Below are 19211 nucleotides of genomic sequence, written 5' to 3'. Positions count from 1 at the left end.
ATCTGCAAAATACTTAACATGCCTCTCAGCAAATAGCTTGGGGTGTCTACTTTCCAAAATGGGGTCATTTGGGGGGGGGGTTGTGCTATCTGGGCATTTCATGGCCTCTGAAACTGTGATAGGCAGTGAGGAGTGAAATCAAAAATTTACGCCCTTAGAAAGCCTAAGGCGGTGATTGGTTTTCAGGGTCCTGTACGTGGTAACCCCATACTCAGGAGAAGCAGCAGAATGTATTTTGGGGTGTAATTCTACATATAACCATGCTATGTTTGAACACTATATCATTTAGTGACAAATTTGTTTAAAAAATAAAATAAAAATTTTAATTTTCCCAAAACTTGTGGCAAAATATAAAATATTCCATGGACTTAACATGCCTCTCAGCAAATAGTCTTCTTTCCAAAATGGGGTCATTTGGGGGGGTTTTGTGCTATCTTGACATTTCATGGCCTCCGAAACTGTGATAGGTAGTGAGGAAGTGAAATTTTACGCCCTTAGAAAGCCTGCAGGCCATGATTGGTTTTCGGGGTCCTGTACACGGCTAGCCTCCCCAAAAGTCTCACACATGTGGTATTCCCGTACTCAGGAGAAGCAGCAGAATGTATTTTGGGGTGCAATTCCACATATGCACATGGCATGTTTGAGCAATATATCATTTAGTGACTACTTTGTGCAAAAAAAAAAAAAAAAAGTTTGTAATTTTCGCGCAACTTGTGGCAAAATATAAAATATTCCATGGGCTCAACATGCCTCTCAGGAAATAGGTTGGGGTGTCTACTTTCCAAAATGAGATCATTTGGGGGGGAGGTTGTGCTATCTTGGCATTTTAAGGCCTTCCAAACTGTGATAGGCAGTGAGGAGTGAAATCAAAAATTTACACCCTTAGAAATCCTGAAGGCGGTGCTTGGTTTTCGGGGTCCTGTACACAGCTAGGCTCCCAAAAAGTCTCACACATGTGTTATCCCCATACTCAGGAGAAGCAGCTGAATGTATTTTGGGGTGTAATTCCACATATAACCATGGCATGTGTGAGCAATATATCATTTAGTGACAACTTTGTGTAATTTTTTTTTTTTTCATTTTTCTTGTCTTTACTTGTGACAAAAAAAAAAAAATATATTCAATGCTCTCAACATGCCTCGCAGCAATTTTCTTGGGGTGTCTACTTTCCAAAATGGGGTCATTTGGGGGGGGGGGGGTTGTACTGCCCTGCCATTTTAGCACCTCAAGAAATTAGATAAGCAGTCATAAACTAAAACCTATGTAAATTCCAGAAAATGTACCCTAGCTTGTAGACGCTATAACTTTTGTGCAAACCATAAATATACGCTTATTGACATTTTTTTTACCAAAGACATGTTACTAAATACATTTTGGTCTAAATGTATGGCTAAAGTTTGGTTTATTGCATTTTTTTATAACAAAAAGCAGAAAATATCATGTTTTTTCAAAACTTTTGGTCTTTTTCCATTTATATAGTAAAAAATAAAAATCGCAGAGGCAATGAAATACCATCAAAAGAAAGCTTTATTTGTGGGAAAAAAAAAGAATGCAAATTTAGTTTGGGTACAGCATTGCATGACTGCGCAATTACCAGTTAAAGCAGCGCAGTGCCAAATTGTAAAAAGTGCTCTGGTCATTGATCAGCCAAATCTTCCAGGGGTGAAGTGGTTAAACTGCAACATTTTAACTTTGTAGCAACTCACAGGCTGGGAAGGTTCTAAAGACAGCCAAGAACTGCACAGGCACCTGGATTTACAGTATATGATAGTGTCATAAAAAAAAAAATTTGAATTTCCATCCCACATTATACTGTAATCATCCATCATATGCCTGCTATTACAGCCATCCGGTATTGTATATAACATCAACAAAATACGTCATTGGAACACAAATTTTTTTTGCGGTAATTTTGTTTTTTGTGCCATAAAATCACAGCAAAATATGTGCAGGATTTAACTCCATCAAGGCATGTGTGACATGACATCTATTGATGTTTGGGCCAGTAGCTCAGTCCAGGAAGTAGATGCTGACTGGGTGAGGCTTAAACAAAGAGACACACTGTGTTCTCTATGGGAGGTAATAAATGGCTGGAAATGTAAAACTTGCACAATACTTAGAATATACTGTATACACCTAATTAAAAAAAAAAAGATTCTAGGTCAACTTTAACTGAAATAGAAATGGCTGTACAAAGGTAACAAACTGGGCAAAGGGCAATCAAACTAAAAAGGTAAAACTGCATTACATGTGGAAATATCGCATCAATGCAAAAATGAGCATAGCAATAAAACAAGTCATGGAATATATATATATATATATATATATATATATATAAAAAATATTTTTTTTTATGTTTTTTTCAAGAATCTTTTTCCATTTTAACCAGTGTTAAAACATTCGGTCTGCTGGACACTAGAAAAAAATCCACAAACTCTGACCATACAGTCCAAACCCCAATGAAGTCTAATAAACCAAAATCTTGTAATTTTTATGCCTTTTTTCAAGGTCAATTTGCAAGCTTTTGGCAAATGGCATGGATAGGTCGGTCCTGCTAGGAAGGAATGGAAAAAAGAACCAATGGAAAAAAAATATTTTGAAAATACCTTTCAGTGGGGAGTAGGTCTTTTAATGAGGGTTAAAGGGTAACAATAAAGGATACGTTCACCTTTCATAACATGTTACATGTTAAACCCATATTCGGGGTGTAACATGTAACATGTTATGAATGCACTGGCCCCCACATCTCCCGCTCCCCCCACTGTGACAGCTAGCGGGGGCTCAGCCCACCTGGCCGCATCAATCATTTACAGCACTCTGTGAATGGAAAACTACAAGGCCCAGCAGCCTTTGCGACTGTCGGCTTGTAGTTTGAATGAACTACCACAGTGCTCACAGCCCCGTGGTAGTTAATGGCATTTTCCTGTCAGCATGTATTGGCTTCCTCATACGAGGTATGAGCAAGCCGATACAGTGACAAATCTGCAGGAGACCTGCATGACATCAACAATCTGCTGATCACTGGTGTAATTGCTTACAGGCTCCTGCAACAAAAAGTAATAAATGCACATTTTTTACCTGCAAAAAAATGTGCATTTATTATTTTTTGTGAACAGGTGAACTTATCCTTTAAAAGTACACAATTCCTTAAAATAACATGCTTGGGGGATGCCTTGGGTCTACACCTGTGGAATGTACTCCAGCAAAAATATGGTTTCTTTTTTCATTTTTATTTTTTTTAAAGAATTCTGTCACTATGGGTGTGTTTATTGACTTTGCCATTTTTTTGTTATTATTATTATTATTATTATTATTATACAGTATTTATATAGCACCAACAGTTTACGTAGCACTTTACAACTTGTGAATGATTATTAAGGGTTACTATGTAAACCTTATTCATTGATGTAGGAGGAGGGCTTAATATTTGGGGGCCAGATCCAGTGGTGGCTGGTGCTCAAAATTTTTGGAGGGGCACAAACAAGCTGAAAAATTCTGAAAAAAAAAACATCAATTGCAGCCACTGTGCCCATCAAACGCAGGCACTGTGCCCATCAAACGCAGCCACTGTGCCATCAATTGCAGCCACCGTGGATATCAAATGCCACCATTGTGCCCACCAAATGCCACCACTGTGACGCCCACCCGCTGTCTAACTGCCACTTACCCCAGCTTGGTGGCGGGTCAGGCAGAGGCGAGCTGTGTCCTACATGTGTCTCGTCTTTCTGCTTCCTGATAGGCGTTCAATAGCAGCACCTGTCCTTTCAGCCAATCAACTTATGGGTATCAGACCTGCGCTACCTGATTGGCGGAGAGGCGGTTCAGTGTTAAAAAAGCAAATATTCATTTGCTTTTCTAGCACACCTGAGTGGGCTCAGAGCGTAATGCTCTGCGCTCCGAGTCCACCTTTTTTGAAGCCTATTAGAGCCTATGGCTCTAATCAGGTGCTTCAAAAATACACTCCTGTAATTCAGATGCCCGGCATCCTAAAAGGGGCTGGATGCCTAAATAGGGGGTGGTCATGGATAGATTCATGCAATGCATGAATCTATCCATTCTACATTCCTTAATAGAAACCTCGCCACTGGCCAGATCCCAATAACTCCCCTCCCCTCACAGACCCCTATATCCACTGGGCCAGGGATGTGGAGAAGAGGCTCTTGTCTCCATCAACATGGGGACAAGGCACCTTGCCAGGGGGGACTACCCTTGCAAGGTACAGTCCCCAATGTTGAGGGTATGTAGCAGGGTGGAGTGCCCTGTTAGTCAGGATTTCCCACCTTTAGAAGTAATGGCCCTGTCAGTCAAGTGATTTGCTTGCAAGGTATTTAAGGAAGGAACTGAAGTGGGTAAACGTTAATACATGCGGTTTCACAACACAAGGTGTAGGGTGCAGAGAGTTTATGACTGCTTTTCCCTTTGGCAGAAAGTTGGAACACAGCTGGTCCCTTAGATAGGAAAGAAGCTGGGATGGAGATGCTTCTTTGAAATTATGCCAGAGTTTCATGAGTACCACAGCACCCCTAATTTTATACCCAACAAATGGGATGAGCTACATTCAAACTATATAATTATTTAATCTCTTGACCATATTTTTTGGAATGTGGAAATGTGGTGAACCAAAGGGATGGTTACCAGAGTCTCTTCCTGGCAGGAACTGGTTGAGGAATCCCCCCTTTTTGGTTGTATTCCTGACATTTAAACTAGAAGAGGCTCTCTCTATTTTGCATAGCATCCTTTCTAGAGAGGGAACTGCTGGTAAGTCCTGGGTGGCTGCTTCCTGTGTGGATGAAGTGGAGGGAGATGAATGGATTAAGTCTCTGGAGAAGTATTCACAGTATGCTCTTGTACGGCAGATTGGGTCAGAGACTGGTGAACCAGAACAAAAATTGTCTACCGCTGCTGAATAAGGGACTCCTAGTCCTAATTTGGGTTGCCTCATGGGGTGACTGGACTGGCCACTGCTTATCATGATAAACCATTCATAACAGCTTAAGACTTCATCATTCCTATTTGGCAGTCTGAGAAAGCCTGTCTTCCCCAGGCGGTTTCTTTCCTGGCTAGCTCAGCTGCAAAGATACCAATATTGTATGACTGTCTGGAATATGGGTTCAACTTTTCTTATATGCTGGAAACGTTGATTGATGCCCAGGACCAGGATTGTCAAGTGTTTAGGACTTTAAGTGTCTAAGCTGTACCATCATGCAAAGCCATGCAATCTGGCCTATAAAGATTTTGCCTGATGCTTTCGGGTCTTTAAATTATGGTCAGCTATTCTGGAAGGACAAGGTGCACCCAATCAGCCTCTCTGTAGCTTATTAGTTGTAGTAGTGTAATAGTTTTGTGTTAGTTAACATGTGAAACGCACATATCAGGGCGTGCTTAGTGTTCACATATGGCATGAGGTTTAAGAGGGGTGGGCATGTAGCAGTATGGAGTTAGGAGTGATGACCCTTGTCACTTAGGGATTTGACCTAAAAGTAAATAAGAATGGAGTAGGTGGGGGTTTGTATGCTGGGTGCCATGATGAAAGCTGTCGGGGGAAAGTTGGGACACAGCCAGTCGTTTAGATGGGGAAGAAGTTGGAATAAAGTTGCTTGTTTACAAATATGCCATAAAATAATGCAAGTCAGTATCGTGAGTACCACAGCACCCTTCCTGTTACACCTGACACTGAGATGAGCTAAGTTCAAATATTATAAGGTATGTTCTTGATCATATTTTTGTAAAAATCTATGTATGCAAATGACTATTTGCTTAATGTGTGAAATATCACAAGCAAAGTTGTTTCAAAGGAACTGTGTCTTTGTGATGTATTCAGTTGGAACTGTCAGCATAAGTAAGGTGAGGCTTGGTGAGAATCTGCCTGCAGCTGTGAGGGAAAGGTTCATACTGCTGCTATTCGTGCTGGACTGGGCTCTTCCTGAGAAGATAGTGGATCAGCCAAAACCTAGGGAGTTTAGACATTAAAAGCAGATCTAATTTGGGAATGAGTGGTAGGCTTAGTAGAGTAGAGTCCACCTGCTTGACAGTAGTAGGGAAGGTTATTTCTGGGTGTTCATGCCTGGAAACCTAGGCCTTGGGTGTTCAGCAGGACCCCCTGAGCATTAGGTCTGGATTCCCTTAAAATGTAGAGGCCTCTTGTAAGTATAATTCAGTGTTTGCTGGCATTGCCTAGCGCTGAGATAAGTAGGAAACTTAAAAAGTGAAAAGCTAGAGGCATAGTTACTGGAGTCTCAGACCCTCCATCATGTGGAGATTGCAATGCATGTAGCCCGGTATAGTTAAGGGGAAAGGGAGGGGGGTGACTCATGCACGCCCAGATAAGGGGCTGGTTTGGATCTTTAAGGGGGACTCCATACAGCAAAAAGAAACTAAAAAAAAATGGCATGTGGTCCTCCCACTCCCCAAATCCATACGAGACCCTTATTCTAGATAGGAGTCTGCTATAGATTTTAAGGGGGATCACATGAAAAAAATAAATACACAAACCTGCATAGGTCCCCCCAAAATAATACCTCATCTGGGCATGAATCCTGGCAGGCCATAAAAAAAGCGTCGCAGTGAGTGTGCACTCCCTTCTCCTGACCAATATCAGGCCACATGCCAACATCATAAGGATGGGGCCATAGCCTCATCCCCACACTCCTGGCCCAGTGAGTCTGAGGGACTGTGGGGAGGGGGGACTTATCTAAATGTAGAATCCCACTTTAGAGTGGGGAGGTCCACAGATATCTTCCCCCCTATATACCTCTTGTTACTCATTCCCAAAAACAAATATAAAGTAAACACACATCATGACAAAGTCCTATTAAAAAAAAAACTGTCCCACCATGTAGATCCAATGTCAATCACAATTATCTGAATGCATGACAACCCATGCTACAAGAAACCTCTTCTGCTGCACTCCAGATGCTAAATGACAGCTTCCTGACCAGCTGCTTAATTCAACAAACCAGTGATGCTGGCTGAGTTCAATAACCATATTTCATCATTTATGTCAGCCAGGAATCCTTGCTACTTACAATTTAAAATAAGTGAGCAGGTGGTGAGCCAGAAGTTGTAATTTTGTGGCAGTAGTAATACCTAACAGTAAGGTATATCTCTGGAGATGATGTTAATACTTTGAAGTAAGGAATGTCCCTGTAGGGTAGGTAGCTACTGCAAAGTAATAGACTGCTGGGAAAGGTTTTTTTATATTTTATTGAGTTTTTAAGGGGGGGGACGACACCATGAATCTCTAAGCTCAAAAGAGCGCGCCTTAGGCGTAATTAGCCTAAGGCACGCTTGGTATCTATAGAAGTTTTACTAAGACAATACTCTGAACTATCTCAAGTGTCCCACATTTTGGTAAATCTCGCTATCGAGTCCTCAGCTAAAGCAGCTAAATTCTCCATCTTATGAGTATCTTCGATAGCAGACAGTAACTGAAAATGGGTAGGGTTAGAAGTAGATAGAGAAATTATATGGTATAACTCGCTTGGCTGCTAATAAAACATAAGCCATTACCGCCTGCTCAGGCTTGGAGATTCCCAAGATAGGCAGACTTAGCAAATAATGAGTAGGATTTAAAGGTATATTCACATTCAAAAGATTTTGCAAGAGTCTGAACATAATACCAAAAAGGTTTAAGAATGGATGGTAATGGATGGAAGAAAATATGGTAATGGGTGCCTATATCACTAAGAAATCTCCAGCACAGTGTTTCAAGCCATCAGGGTTTTGAACATTAAGAATATCAGGGATCCTATACTAGAACATATTTACCTTGAAGGGTGTTTCTCTCTGCGCCACGGGAATCCCAGATTTTACCCCATTGTGCCAAGGAAATAGATTGGTGAAGGATACGGGACCATTTACTCATATATGCATGGCTGGACTCAGTCGCCAGGTTAGACTCATGGAGTAGTTCATATATAGAGGAGATTAACTGAGGTTCATATGGACCTGTAGTACATATTTGTTCAAAACTAGATGGTTTGTCTAGTGATAAAGAAGGGGAATTGGAATGGAAGAAATGCTTAATTTGTAAGTAAGAATAAAACAGGTAATTTGGGATATGATATTTGGCTTGAAGTTCCGTAAAGGACAGAAATTTACAAGTGGCAGTATTAAGTGGGAATCTTCCAACTGCATCACTTAGTTAAGTCCAAGGAAGCATACAAGCATATGATAAGCTATCAAGGATATCTGGATTGAAAAGTACATTCAAAAGAGGAGGGCATGGGGAAGAGAGAGAGAACCTTTAACAGCAATATTCCTGAATAAATAAAGTAAAAAGCATTGGGGCTAAACACAAATTCCTCAATTGAGATATATGTTTTGCAAGAGCTGACCATTACATAGCACATGGATGTACAGGACTAGTGATACCCATTTCAATTTCAAACCATCTGTTTGGAGGATAACGAGAGGACCAAAAGATAACAGTACGTAAATGGGTGGCATAATAATATTTATGTATGTCTGGAGCTCCGAAGCTCCCTCTAGATCGCAGTGCCAGCACAACTGAGCTAGCGATATGGTGGTAAGCATTTTGCCAAATGAAGTTAATAAAACCTCTCTGAATCAGTTTCAATTGTTATAAAAAGAACAGGTACAGGAAAAGTTTCAAACAAATACAATAATTTTGAAAGTACAGACATTTTGAGCACATTAATTCTCCCTAGGAGTAAGAGAGGGAGAATTGTCCATTGTTTTAACAGGTGGTTGATTTTTGAGAATAGGGGAAGATAGTTAACTTAAATAAAGAGTTGACCAAGAAGGGGTTAGACTCCTAAATATTTCAGAGAATGGGAACTCCAGTGGTACTGAAAGGCCTGTTGTAGTAGGGAAAGAAGAGGTGGGGGGATATTAATAGGGAGATCCTCTGTTTTGGTAGTGTTAATCTTAAAATTTCGATAGCGAACCAAGAGAGTCCAAAATGTTATGCAGGGTGGGGAGAGAAGTGAAGGGGTGGGTCAATGTTAATAGAATATCATCAGCAAAAAGGGATAATTTATATTTCTGTTGATGCAGAAACCCCCCCCCCTAACATCAGGGTGTGAACGAATGGTAGAAGCAAGGGGCTCTAGACTAAGAATAAAAAGTAGTCGTGAAAGAGAACATCCTTGTCTAGAACCATTGCTCTATGGGAAAGAATGCGACAATGAGGAGATCATTTGTACCTGGGACGTGGGCTTATGACCCGTACACTAGACATGTGCGATTAGTTTCGTATGAATCGGAAATTCGTACATTCGTGCGAATCCGAAATACGAATTTTTATGCATACGAATTCTGTACGAAATACGAAATTTCATATACGAACTTCGGATCCAAATTCCGTTACAATAGAATCGGACAGAATGTTCGTTAACTACGAATATTCATTATGATGAAGATAAAAACCCCAGGAAGTCAGCACAGCACAGAGATGGTGGGAGCCCCTCATAATGATAAATTCATCATAATGAAAATGCGAAATTTTTACGAAAAGTTAACGAACCTACAAGTTAAAAACCCAGGAAGTCAGCACAGCACAGGGATGGTGGGAGCCCCTCATAATAATAAATTCATCATAATCATTCATCATCATAACGAACATTCATAATTGTTACGAAAAGTTTACGACTCTAACAAAAATTTGTATTTGAATCCGAATTGAATTTCGGACGCAAATTATGAAATACAAATTAATTTTAATATGAAACAAAACAAATTTATTGACGGCACACATGTCTACCGTACACACAATCAGACTTTCCGACAACAAAACCGTGGATTTTTGTTTGAAGGTTGTTGGCTCCAAGGTGTCTTGCATACACACGGTCACACAAACATTGGCCAACAATTACGAACGTGGGAACGTGGTGACATACAAGACATACGACGAGCTGATAAAAAGGAAGTTCAATAGTCATGTGGTATCTCCATTACGAACGCTAGTTTTACAAGACCGATCGCTTCCGGCTCGTACTTGATTCCCAGCATGCGTGAACTTTTGTGCGTGGACTTGGGTACACACAATCAGACTTTCCGACAACAAAGTTTTTTGTTGGAGGAAAATTTGAGAACCTGCTAGCCAACATTTGTTGGCAGAAAGTCTGACAGCAAATGTTCGATGGAGCATACACACGGTCGGACTTTCAGCCAACAAGCTCACATCCAACATTTCCCATCAGAAAATCCGACCGTGTGTGCGCAGCATTAGAGTAGAGGGCTTGCAAAGCTTGGAAAAAAGAACCCGAGAAACCATAATGGGAGAGGGTAGTGAACATAAAAGGCCAAAAAACTCTATCAAATGCTTTTTGGGCATCTAAACTCAGGACAAGGGCAGGTCAATTTGTTCTGTTTAGGAGATCTATGAGGTCAATGATACTTCTAGTATTATCCCCTGCTGGAAGGTACAAACCCCGCCTGTTCTCTGTGAATTAGAGACGGGAGTACTTGTGCTAACCTGTTTGTTACATTTTGGTAACAACGTTATTGTCTGAATTCAATAACGCAATAGGGTGATAATTGCCCAGAACAGACAGGTCCTTACCTGGTTTTGGGACAACTGTGATGAAGGCGTGTAGAAATAGAGAATGGGAGACAATACCTTATAAGGGAAGCAAAAAAAACCTCACCAAATATGGAGATAAAATTGGAAGGAAGGTCTTATATTATGATTAAGAAGCCATCAGGCCATTAGCAGTTATAGTCATATTCAACTTAAATAGGTTAGCTGGGGATACTTTAGGCAGATGGAGAGAGACAAAAAAGGTGTAAAATGTTCTATGTGTAAAGTGGAATTGTGGATCTGAATTTAAACAGTTATAAAGCTTATGATAAAAAACTTTAGACATGGTGCGGGGACAATAGGTTGGAGAACCGTCTGGCTGAAGCTGAAAAGTAGGGGTAGAGAGGAAAGGACGTGGTTTAAGTCTGCGTACTAGAATCTTATGAATCTTATGAAGCTTATTAGCATAGTCATAACATTTTTGTCTAGACCATAACATAGACTTTAAAGCTTTCAGTATGAATAAGTTTTCAATCTGGTTGCATAAAGAAACAACAGCATGTAGACGTTCCACCATAGGACAGTAAAGCAAGTGCACAATTGTGTAATAAATAAAGATTGTTAAAGATTGGTCTCCTGTTTCAGACAAGACCCTGCAGAAATACACTTGCCTCTAAAAAAAGCCTTATGGGTTTCCCATGGGGTGGAGGCCCTCGACACCGTACCAGCATGAGTTGGAAAAATTCCAAAAGCTTCTCGGTAAGTTGGTCTTTAATTTTAGGAGTTTATAAAAGTGATTTATTAAGATGCCAATGGCAGGTCGTACTAGTCAGAGTAGACAGGGTGAGGTCTCAAAAGATGGGCAGATGGTCCGACCATATGATGGGATTAATCTCAGACGCTACCAAATGGGGAATCCCCAGCGATATATAACTTGATGTTGTAAGTGAGAGGTAATGGGGCATACATTCTGTCTCTTGGCTATAGTAATTGGTGACAAGTCACTGAAGATCTGAATCTTGTCCCCTTTGAAATCTAGATGGGTTTTAGTGTAAGTAGCCACTGTCAGAGCTTTTTTACTTTCGTAATAATGGAAATGGACAATAATTTCTCCAGGATCTGTGGGCTCTGTCCAGGCGCCAGTCTAGATTTGGACTATGAGGAGCCAATGTATTGAATATGCCAAATAGATGGGGGTGTATTTCTTTCTCACTTACAATTTCAGGGACCCCACAAATCCTCAGATTCTGATGCCGCTCCCTGTTCTCCAGATCTTCTTGTTGCGTTTGTAATTGAGACACAGTATGCTTCAGTGCTGCATTATCCTCTTCCAAAACATGTACATACTGCACTAACTCATCAAACTTATTTTCCAGTGTCAGTAAGTTCACCCAACTGATTAATCTCACCTCTAAGTTCTTGAGCAATTTTCCCCACTTCTTTAGATATATTGTGAGTTAAATTCTGCAGTAGGGTGTGTAATTTCAGGTCTAGGACCTCCACGTCACCATCGACGTGGGCTCAGCTGAAGGGGTGGAAGAAAAGGCAGAAGAAGACCCTGGGGGAGTCTCCTCAGCAGGTGCAAACAGTTCTGTGAACTCTGGCGGGTCCTCCTGTGCACTTGAGGCCGGGGATGCCAGCCTATACTGGAACCAATCCAGATTGGAGGAGGCCGCAGCTCAACGGGAGGCAGGGGGATGTTTTTTTGGAACCCTATTTTGCCCATGGGGTATCTGTTGGTAGTGTGAAATCAGGCATGTCCGGTGGATTTGATTTCCTACCTCGTCCTGATGAAGGCGAAGGCAGTTCACCTGAGACACGTTGGCTTTTTTTATAGTTACATAGTTAGTCTGGTTGAAAAAAGACCATCCAGTTTAACCAATCATCTGTAAACTAACTTCTAACTTTTTGAATATAACCGCAAGTGTGATATACCTTTAGACTGAGCATGTCTCTACATTCTTCCAAGATTATCCTGCAAAACATCTTTGCATTGCTTTCAGAGAAACAGCAACCTAAGACCTAAAAGTCTCACCAGTGTAGTATGCTCTAGTGTGTGCTACTAGTAGTGAGAGTAGGAAAAACTTAACTGGCTCTAGGTTAGACCTGAATCATTAAATCTGGGCCAGGGTTACTAGAGGCCAGGGCTGGACAACTTATCCTGGCAGATCTCTGGTGCCTTCCCCTGATTCTAGGACATTGGAGAATGTTCTGGAACTAGGAGGGGCTGCCATGAACATTTATGGGCCCTCAGCCAATCAACAGGAATGGGCCCAGTAGGTGACTGAGAAAACTCTTAAATAGACATGGCCCATGCCAGCAGGGAGTTCGGGGGGAAGATGGAGAAGCAGTGCTGAGGGAGGCTGTCGATGGCCCTTGAAGGAACCCTTACTGGGGGGGTGGAGTTTACCTTGGGCTGGAGCTTGGGAGGCTGGCCTGGAAGGATCCCACCATACAAGGCAGTTGGAGGGACTTAAGCCAGAGAGGCAGCAGAGAAAGCAAGGAAAGACAGTGAGCAGACCAGCACAGTGCAGGGGCAGACAAGGGAAGAGACTGCCAGCTGAAGCAGTGCTCCTCTGTGCCGGAGATAACTCGGTGGAGGTGGTCCTCTGAGTTGCATTCTGGGAGAGGGTATTTATGGGACAGACGCCATGTTTCAAGGTTTTTTTTTCCGTCCACCTGCTGGCCCTCCTGGCCGACAGGTATGCGCTAAGAGTACTACCTCGTGGTCCTCCGATCGGGAGGCCCGCGGCGCTGCGGCGTGTGGGTGGGCCCAGAGGCTTGTCTGGGGCCTACCACAGCGGCAGAGGAATGGTCCTGGGCTGTCTATCCTATGTGAAGAAGCTGGACAACTGAGAAGATCCCAGGGGAGGACCCATCATGGAAGGATCATGCAGAGTGCTGGTCTGGAGAGGGGCCTGGTGGCTCAGTTGGAGGACGTAACCTAAAGTAACCCTACCGCATAGTACTGCCGGGTTGGCTTAAAGGTCCTAGTCCTGTGTTCGTTGTTCATCGTAAACCAATACATCCTGTGGCAGAGGATCCTACGGGTTTTGTTCCAATCACGTCTGTGGCAGAGACTTTTGTTCGTGCTGCGTACTGGCTGCTAGGTTAGTGAGAGAAACCTATCCAGGCAGGCAAAGATTCAACTCTACAGAGAGAGTATATTCAGCTACAAGTTTTCAATCCCTAATGCTACACAAAGAACATTAGGAAAAGGTATTTGAGCTTCCCTGCAACTTTCCTTCTACCTCTTTCCTGCTACTTCCTTCAATTTACGTTTATTAAAGCATTGGAAAAGATACTCAAGTGTCCGGTGCCTACATTGTTTATGGTAAACTCAACGGGACCCTAGACCCGGTTCTGGTGAAATAGAGGTAAAGAAGGTAACGGTAACAGCCCGCTTAAACTAGCAGCTCCACCGAGAGTTATTGCTACATGTGGGGGCATCGTCCAGGATTTGCTAGCCGTCAACCTCCCGCAACCATGAGAAGTATTTTACCGGGAGTTTACATTATAATAAATTACTGGACTTTGTCATTTTTCAGAAGAAGAAGGGGTTAAAGTTGCAGGACTTTATTTCTGACTGCGTAGGCTGTGGGTGAGAAGTAAAAGCCCGGGAGCTATGTGATCAGAAGAACAAGTGGGAGGAGCCTAACCTACTTGTTACCGCGTGGGACGCGTGTGTGTGTGTTTGGCACCAGAGGAGAAGAGAGGCCTCATGATCGTGCTGAGAACATCAGAGTGCGGCCATGTCTTTTTCGTTGATACAGCCAACTGTGGGACCTAAGATGTTCCCTACGAGTACTGCTGCGGGTGCTATGCTGACCGGAACCTTGCTGACAGATACCGGTATTCGTCTGAAACCGCAGGGGAGGTTTGTTCTCTACACAGTCGGAGATATTGAAGGGCTGGGCATGCTTTGCCACAAGTGTGAAGGACTGGCCATACATCTCCGTCCATTTGTTCGTTGTTTGCAGTGCGGAGAATATTTGTTCATAGTGGAGCAACCTATGTCGCCCCGTGCTTATCGGCTGGACTGGGCTACAGGTATTGCCACAGCAGAAGCTGCTACTATTGCTTCTGGAGAACGACAGGCCGTGATTTCATCTGTTGTCACCGAGAGTGTTCCCGAGGGAGATACCGCTGTCACTACTTCATCAGCGGACCTTACTTTGATTTCTGCGTCCACTACACCTATCCCCGTTGCACCTGTCCAGAGGAAGGTGGGATATGTGAAGGCTTCCCACGGCCGTGGTCGAGGCCTACCCCAGAGACTACCCGAACCGGAGCCGTCAGGAACGGGTGAGAGATCAGAGGGAAACATATCTGGGACTCTTTGTAAATATTTGCCAGCAGAGGAGTTGAGAGATTCGGAGATAAATTCCATGTCGGATCTCTGAAGTGACGATGATTTATTTGAGACTATGTCACAGGAACTGTTATGGGCTCAGGGTGAAGATGTTGCTTCTGCCTTGACTTTCTCAGAGTGGACAGCCCTGGATTCTGAGAAAACATCACCTTGTGTGGAGCCACACAGTACTATCAAGGAGACATTTCCTAAAGTTGCTACTTTGCTTCCGACACCCGTCGGGTCTATGGTGAGCAAATCACTGAACTCTTGTGTGCCTCCTGGTTTGGGGAAAAATAGATCTTTGCCTAAACTTACACGTTTGCAGAGAGTGCTTAACAAACGTGTTGCTACGGAATATGGTCTGGAGTTTCCCTATGTTACTCAGGACATTATGCAAGAAATTGAGGCCAACCGGGAGCTCTGGTACCGTGAAGCTGTTTGGGACTATTTGTCTGGGCCTAAGCCTTTCCGGAAAACTGGATGTTCTGTTGCCATGGACAAACGCTTCAGTGGATGTTTCTTACACTGGAACTATGGTCGGCACATCTATGCTGACAAAGTGGTTATTTGCAGGCCCGGAAAAGATGATATTGTGTACTTTATCACTACAGTGGATAAACTGGGAAAGAAACTGACATTGCCAGATCCCCGGTTTTATTGGTGATTATAAACAAAGAACTTTGGGGTGTATAGTTAGATAGTGTCAGTGTCTAGAGATCTTCGTGGTCAAGAGAAAATGTTTATCCCAGCGCTTCTAAATCCAAAGACTCTTTGCTAGCTGGATTTTCTTTATTGAGAGGAGGTGATTTGCCTAAAAATAGGGATGGACTTCTAAAGTTACTTTAGTTTGTTTCATTAAAAGATATACAGGAAGAGAGTGTCATTCTTTTTTTGGAATGAGACTTTGCTCCTAAACTGTTTAATTTAGTGTGTGTCTAGCTTTGTTTTTTTTTCAGGAACAATTGGATCCCTTATCAAGCTGTGAGGCTTTTCAGCTAGATAGATAGTGGGGGTTGTGACAATTATAATGTGATTTTGTTTGCGGATGTGAACATATTGTTATATAAATGTTAAAACTGTAATATTTCTATACTGTCTTTCCTTCTTCTTTGCCTTTATCCAAGTTTTTAAGTTCAAATACCTACTCTTAGGCTTGGGAGCTATTTTGACAGACGTTGGGGACAACATCTATTATAGTGGGGGGAGTATGTAGTGCTGGTACATTTTTAATCTACTGCTGATAGGTAAATTTAGTGGGTTATCTGTTCATACATAGTCAGATTTGCCTCTGTTTCAGCTCGGCTGAGTTGCATGTAATTCCACACTGTGCCTGTGGGTGTCATTGTTACTATGGGCCAGTGTTGGAAAGGCAACACGTTGAAGTGTATAAGTGCTCCTCTGTCCCGGAGATAACTCGGTGGAGGTGGTCCTCTGAGTTGCATTCTGGGAGAGGGTATTTATGGGACAGAAGCTATGTTTCAGGGGTTTTTTTCCGTCCACCTGCTGGCCCTCCTGGCCGACAGGTATGCGCTAAGAGTACTACCTCATGGTCCTCCGATCGGGAGGCCCACGGCGATGTGGCATGTGGGTGGGCCCAGAGGCTTGTCTGGGGCCTACCACAGCGGCAGAGGAATGGTCCTGGGCTGTCTATCCTATGTGAAGAAGCTGGACAACTGAGAAGATCCCAGGGGAGGATCAGTCATGGAAGGATCATGCAGAGTGCTGGTCTGGAGAGGGGCCTGGTGACTCAGTTGGGGGACGTATCCTAAAGTAATCCTACCGCATAGTACTGCCACGTTGGCTTAAAGGTCCTAGTGCTGTGTTCGTTGTTCATCGTAAACCAATACATCCTGTGGCAGAGGATCGTACGGGTTTTGTTACAATCAAGTCTGTGGCAGAGACTTTTGTTCGTGCTGCGTACTGGCTGCTAGGTTAGTGAGAGAAACCTATCCAGGCGGGCAAAGATTCAACTCTACAGAGAGAGTATATTCAGCTACAAGTTTTCAATCCCTAATGCTACACAAAGAACATTAGGAAAAGGTATTTGAGCTTCCCTGCAACTTTCCTTCTACCTCTTTCCTGCTACTTCCTTCAATTTACGTTTATTAAAGCATTGGAAAAGATACTCAAGTGTCCGGTGCCTACATTGTTTATGGTAAACTCAACGGGACCCTAGACCCGGTTCTGGTGAAATAGAGGTAACAGCAAAGAAGGTGACGGTAACAGCCCACTTAAACCAGCAGCTCCACCGAGAGTTATTGCTACACATATATATATATATATATATATATATATATATATATATATATATATATATATAAAATTTTTTTTTTTCAAAATAGCCAAAAATGAAAAATGTCTGTAAACGAAATGCTAAACGCGAGCTACCGCATTTGGCGTCTGAAATGTCGGAAACTTCAGTGTCTGAACAAATTTTTTTGCCTTCAAAGAAAAGCCTATAAACGCAACTGCCTAAAAACGACATTAAACGAACATGTGTACGAGTTCAGGGGCAGTTGAAAAAAGCATCCAACTGCCTCTGAATGTCCATTTACCAGCAGCAGTGTACATGAGGCCTTAGTAGCACCGGGAGTGAGCAGCAGGTGCTGTACATAGGAACCAAGTTTGTGCAGGAGGAAGAAAGAAGAGTATCTTTGTAAATAAGGAGTAAGTTGTCCCTTGTTCTGCGATTTGCATGTTTTTGGGCATCCCATAATTCCCCTACCCCATCCAAGTTATCAGTAGAGTGAGGAATGTCTGTGGAGGGAATGTGGACACAGTAGAGTGAGGAATGTCTGTGGAGGGAATGTGGACACTGCAGAGGGGGGGATGTCTTTGGAGGAGGTGTGGACACTGCAGAGGGAGGGTGAATGTCTTTGGAGGAGGTGTGGACACTGCAGAGGGAGGAATGTCATTCAAGAGGATGTGGATACCGGAGAGTGAAGAATGTCTGTGGAAGGGGTGTGAATACTATAGCAGTAGCTTCTCCCTCTCCCAGCCATTGACACCATAAGGAGACATTCATAATAAGACATAACACATTAAAATAAAACAAGTTATTGTTTTTATCAAATTCAAATGTTCAAAAATAAATGCAATATAGACAAAAATTTCTTCTCTAGCTATAAGAGATTTTACCACATAAAGGTCATTAGAATTCAAAAAGTTAATAATCTTTTTTCTATTTTCAGTATTTGAATTTTGGTTTTGTGAGTATTTTCTTAGTTCTGTAAGTCCATGGTAAGTTATTTCCTTTACAAACTTTACAAATGGGCAACATTTAAATAAATTACTAATCTTATATGAGGGAGAAGATGTAGTGAAACAAAGGATTAAAAGAAAGTCATGTCTCTTTAAGATGAGGGACTATATTATGCTGTTGGTCCACCACCCATCCCACTTGATGTCATGTAAGGGGGTGGTTGTTGAAGGTAGGTAGGATAGGATCCAGGAGGTGCAGATGGTTGCAAAACTTGAGCACCGTTCTGTAACACAATTATCTGGGGAAAAAAAAATATATATATAATAAAATTGAAAATATATTAGATGTATAGATGTAACAAGCACAGAGAGTTGTATTGCAGAGTTGGTGCAGCATAGAAATAGCTATCAGTGTTTTGAGAAATTCTGCCCGCTAGTCATCAGTATCAGCAATGCACTCGTGTAAAATATATCTCTAACGAATCACAGTACTTTAAAAAAAAAAAAAAAGAAACAAAAGGTTTTAAAAGACATTGATTGTAATAACCAGTCAGATTATTTTCTTTTCATTTTTTTTCCCCAAAGAATAAAAGATTAAATCTAGTAGGTCAATTGGATAACAATATCACTTTTGTTTTCAGTTTTCTTTGTGCCACATTTATACTTGTATAGCACTTTGACAAGATTTACTTTTGAATCTCATATTAACGTGTTTCAATATATTCCTTCCATAAACATTAATAATAAATACATCTTTCAATATTTTAACTGTATTTACTATAAATTAAAAAGCTATTTAGGAACTAAAGGAAACAAATATTAAAAGGTTTTTTTGTGTGTGTAGAAGAGACTTTGTGCTTGTGCTGTAATATTTTGGCAGAAAACCAAGCAATGTGCACTCTTGGTCTGAGAAATGTCAAGAATAGAGGCTGGTTACAAGACAATGTAACTCCAGAGCGCTTGCGTAAGTTTTACATCAGAGGCCATCCAATGGCTAGAGAAGAGAATAAATTGGATGCAGGTGAAGCTGAGAGAAAATGACAGCTATGGACAGCCCACTGGACAATATGACCACATAGAGGTATTCATGAGGAGATATCTGTTGATGGGACCAGGTAGCTGGAAGTGCTATCGTGTACTGATGTTACCATTTTCAGAGATTAAAGGTATAAG

At 42.0% G+C, this 19211-nt stretch overlaps 1 protein-coding gene across 3 annotated transcripts in view; it reads right to left on the bottom strand.

The window, feature by feature from the left end:
* Positions 1-17884: 17884 nt before the first annotated feature.
* The window catches only part of LOC141106376 (membrane-spanning 4-domains subfamily A member 4A-like), a 45945-nt gene continuing 44618 nt past the window's right edge, over positions 17885-19211 (bottom strand). For 2 of the 3 annotated variants that reach the window (XM_073597106.1, XM_073597107.1), the window contains one exon: positions 17885-18337. In XM_073597106.1, the coding sequence (XP_073453207.1) occupies positions 18209-18337 (129 nt within the window). In that variant the 3' untranslated portion in view covers positions 17885-18208. The remainder of the gene's footprint in view (positions 18338-19211) is intronic. The other variant, XR_012235713.1, reaches the window with a different exon arrangement.

The sequence above is a fragment of the Aquarana catesbeiana genome, linkage group LG08 (genome assembly GCF_042186555.1).
Source record: "Aquarana catesbeiana isolate 2022-GZ linkage group LG08, ASM4218655v1, whole genome shotgun sequence".
Classification (NCBI taxonomy): Eukaryota; Metazoa; Chordata; class Amphibia; order Anura; family Ranidae; genus Aquarana; species Aquarana catesbeiana.
This window is presented reverse-complemented; position numbering and strand designations above follow the sequence as displayed.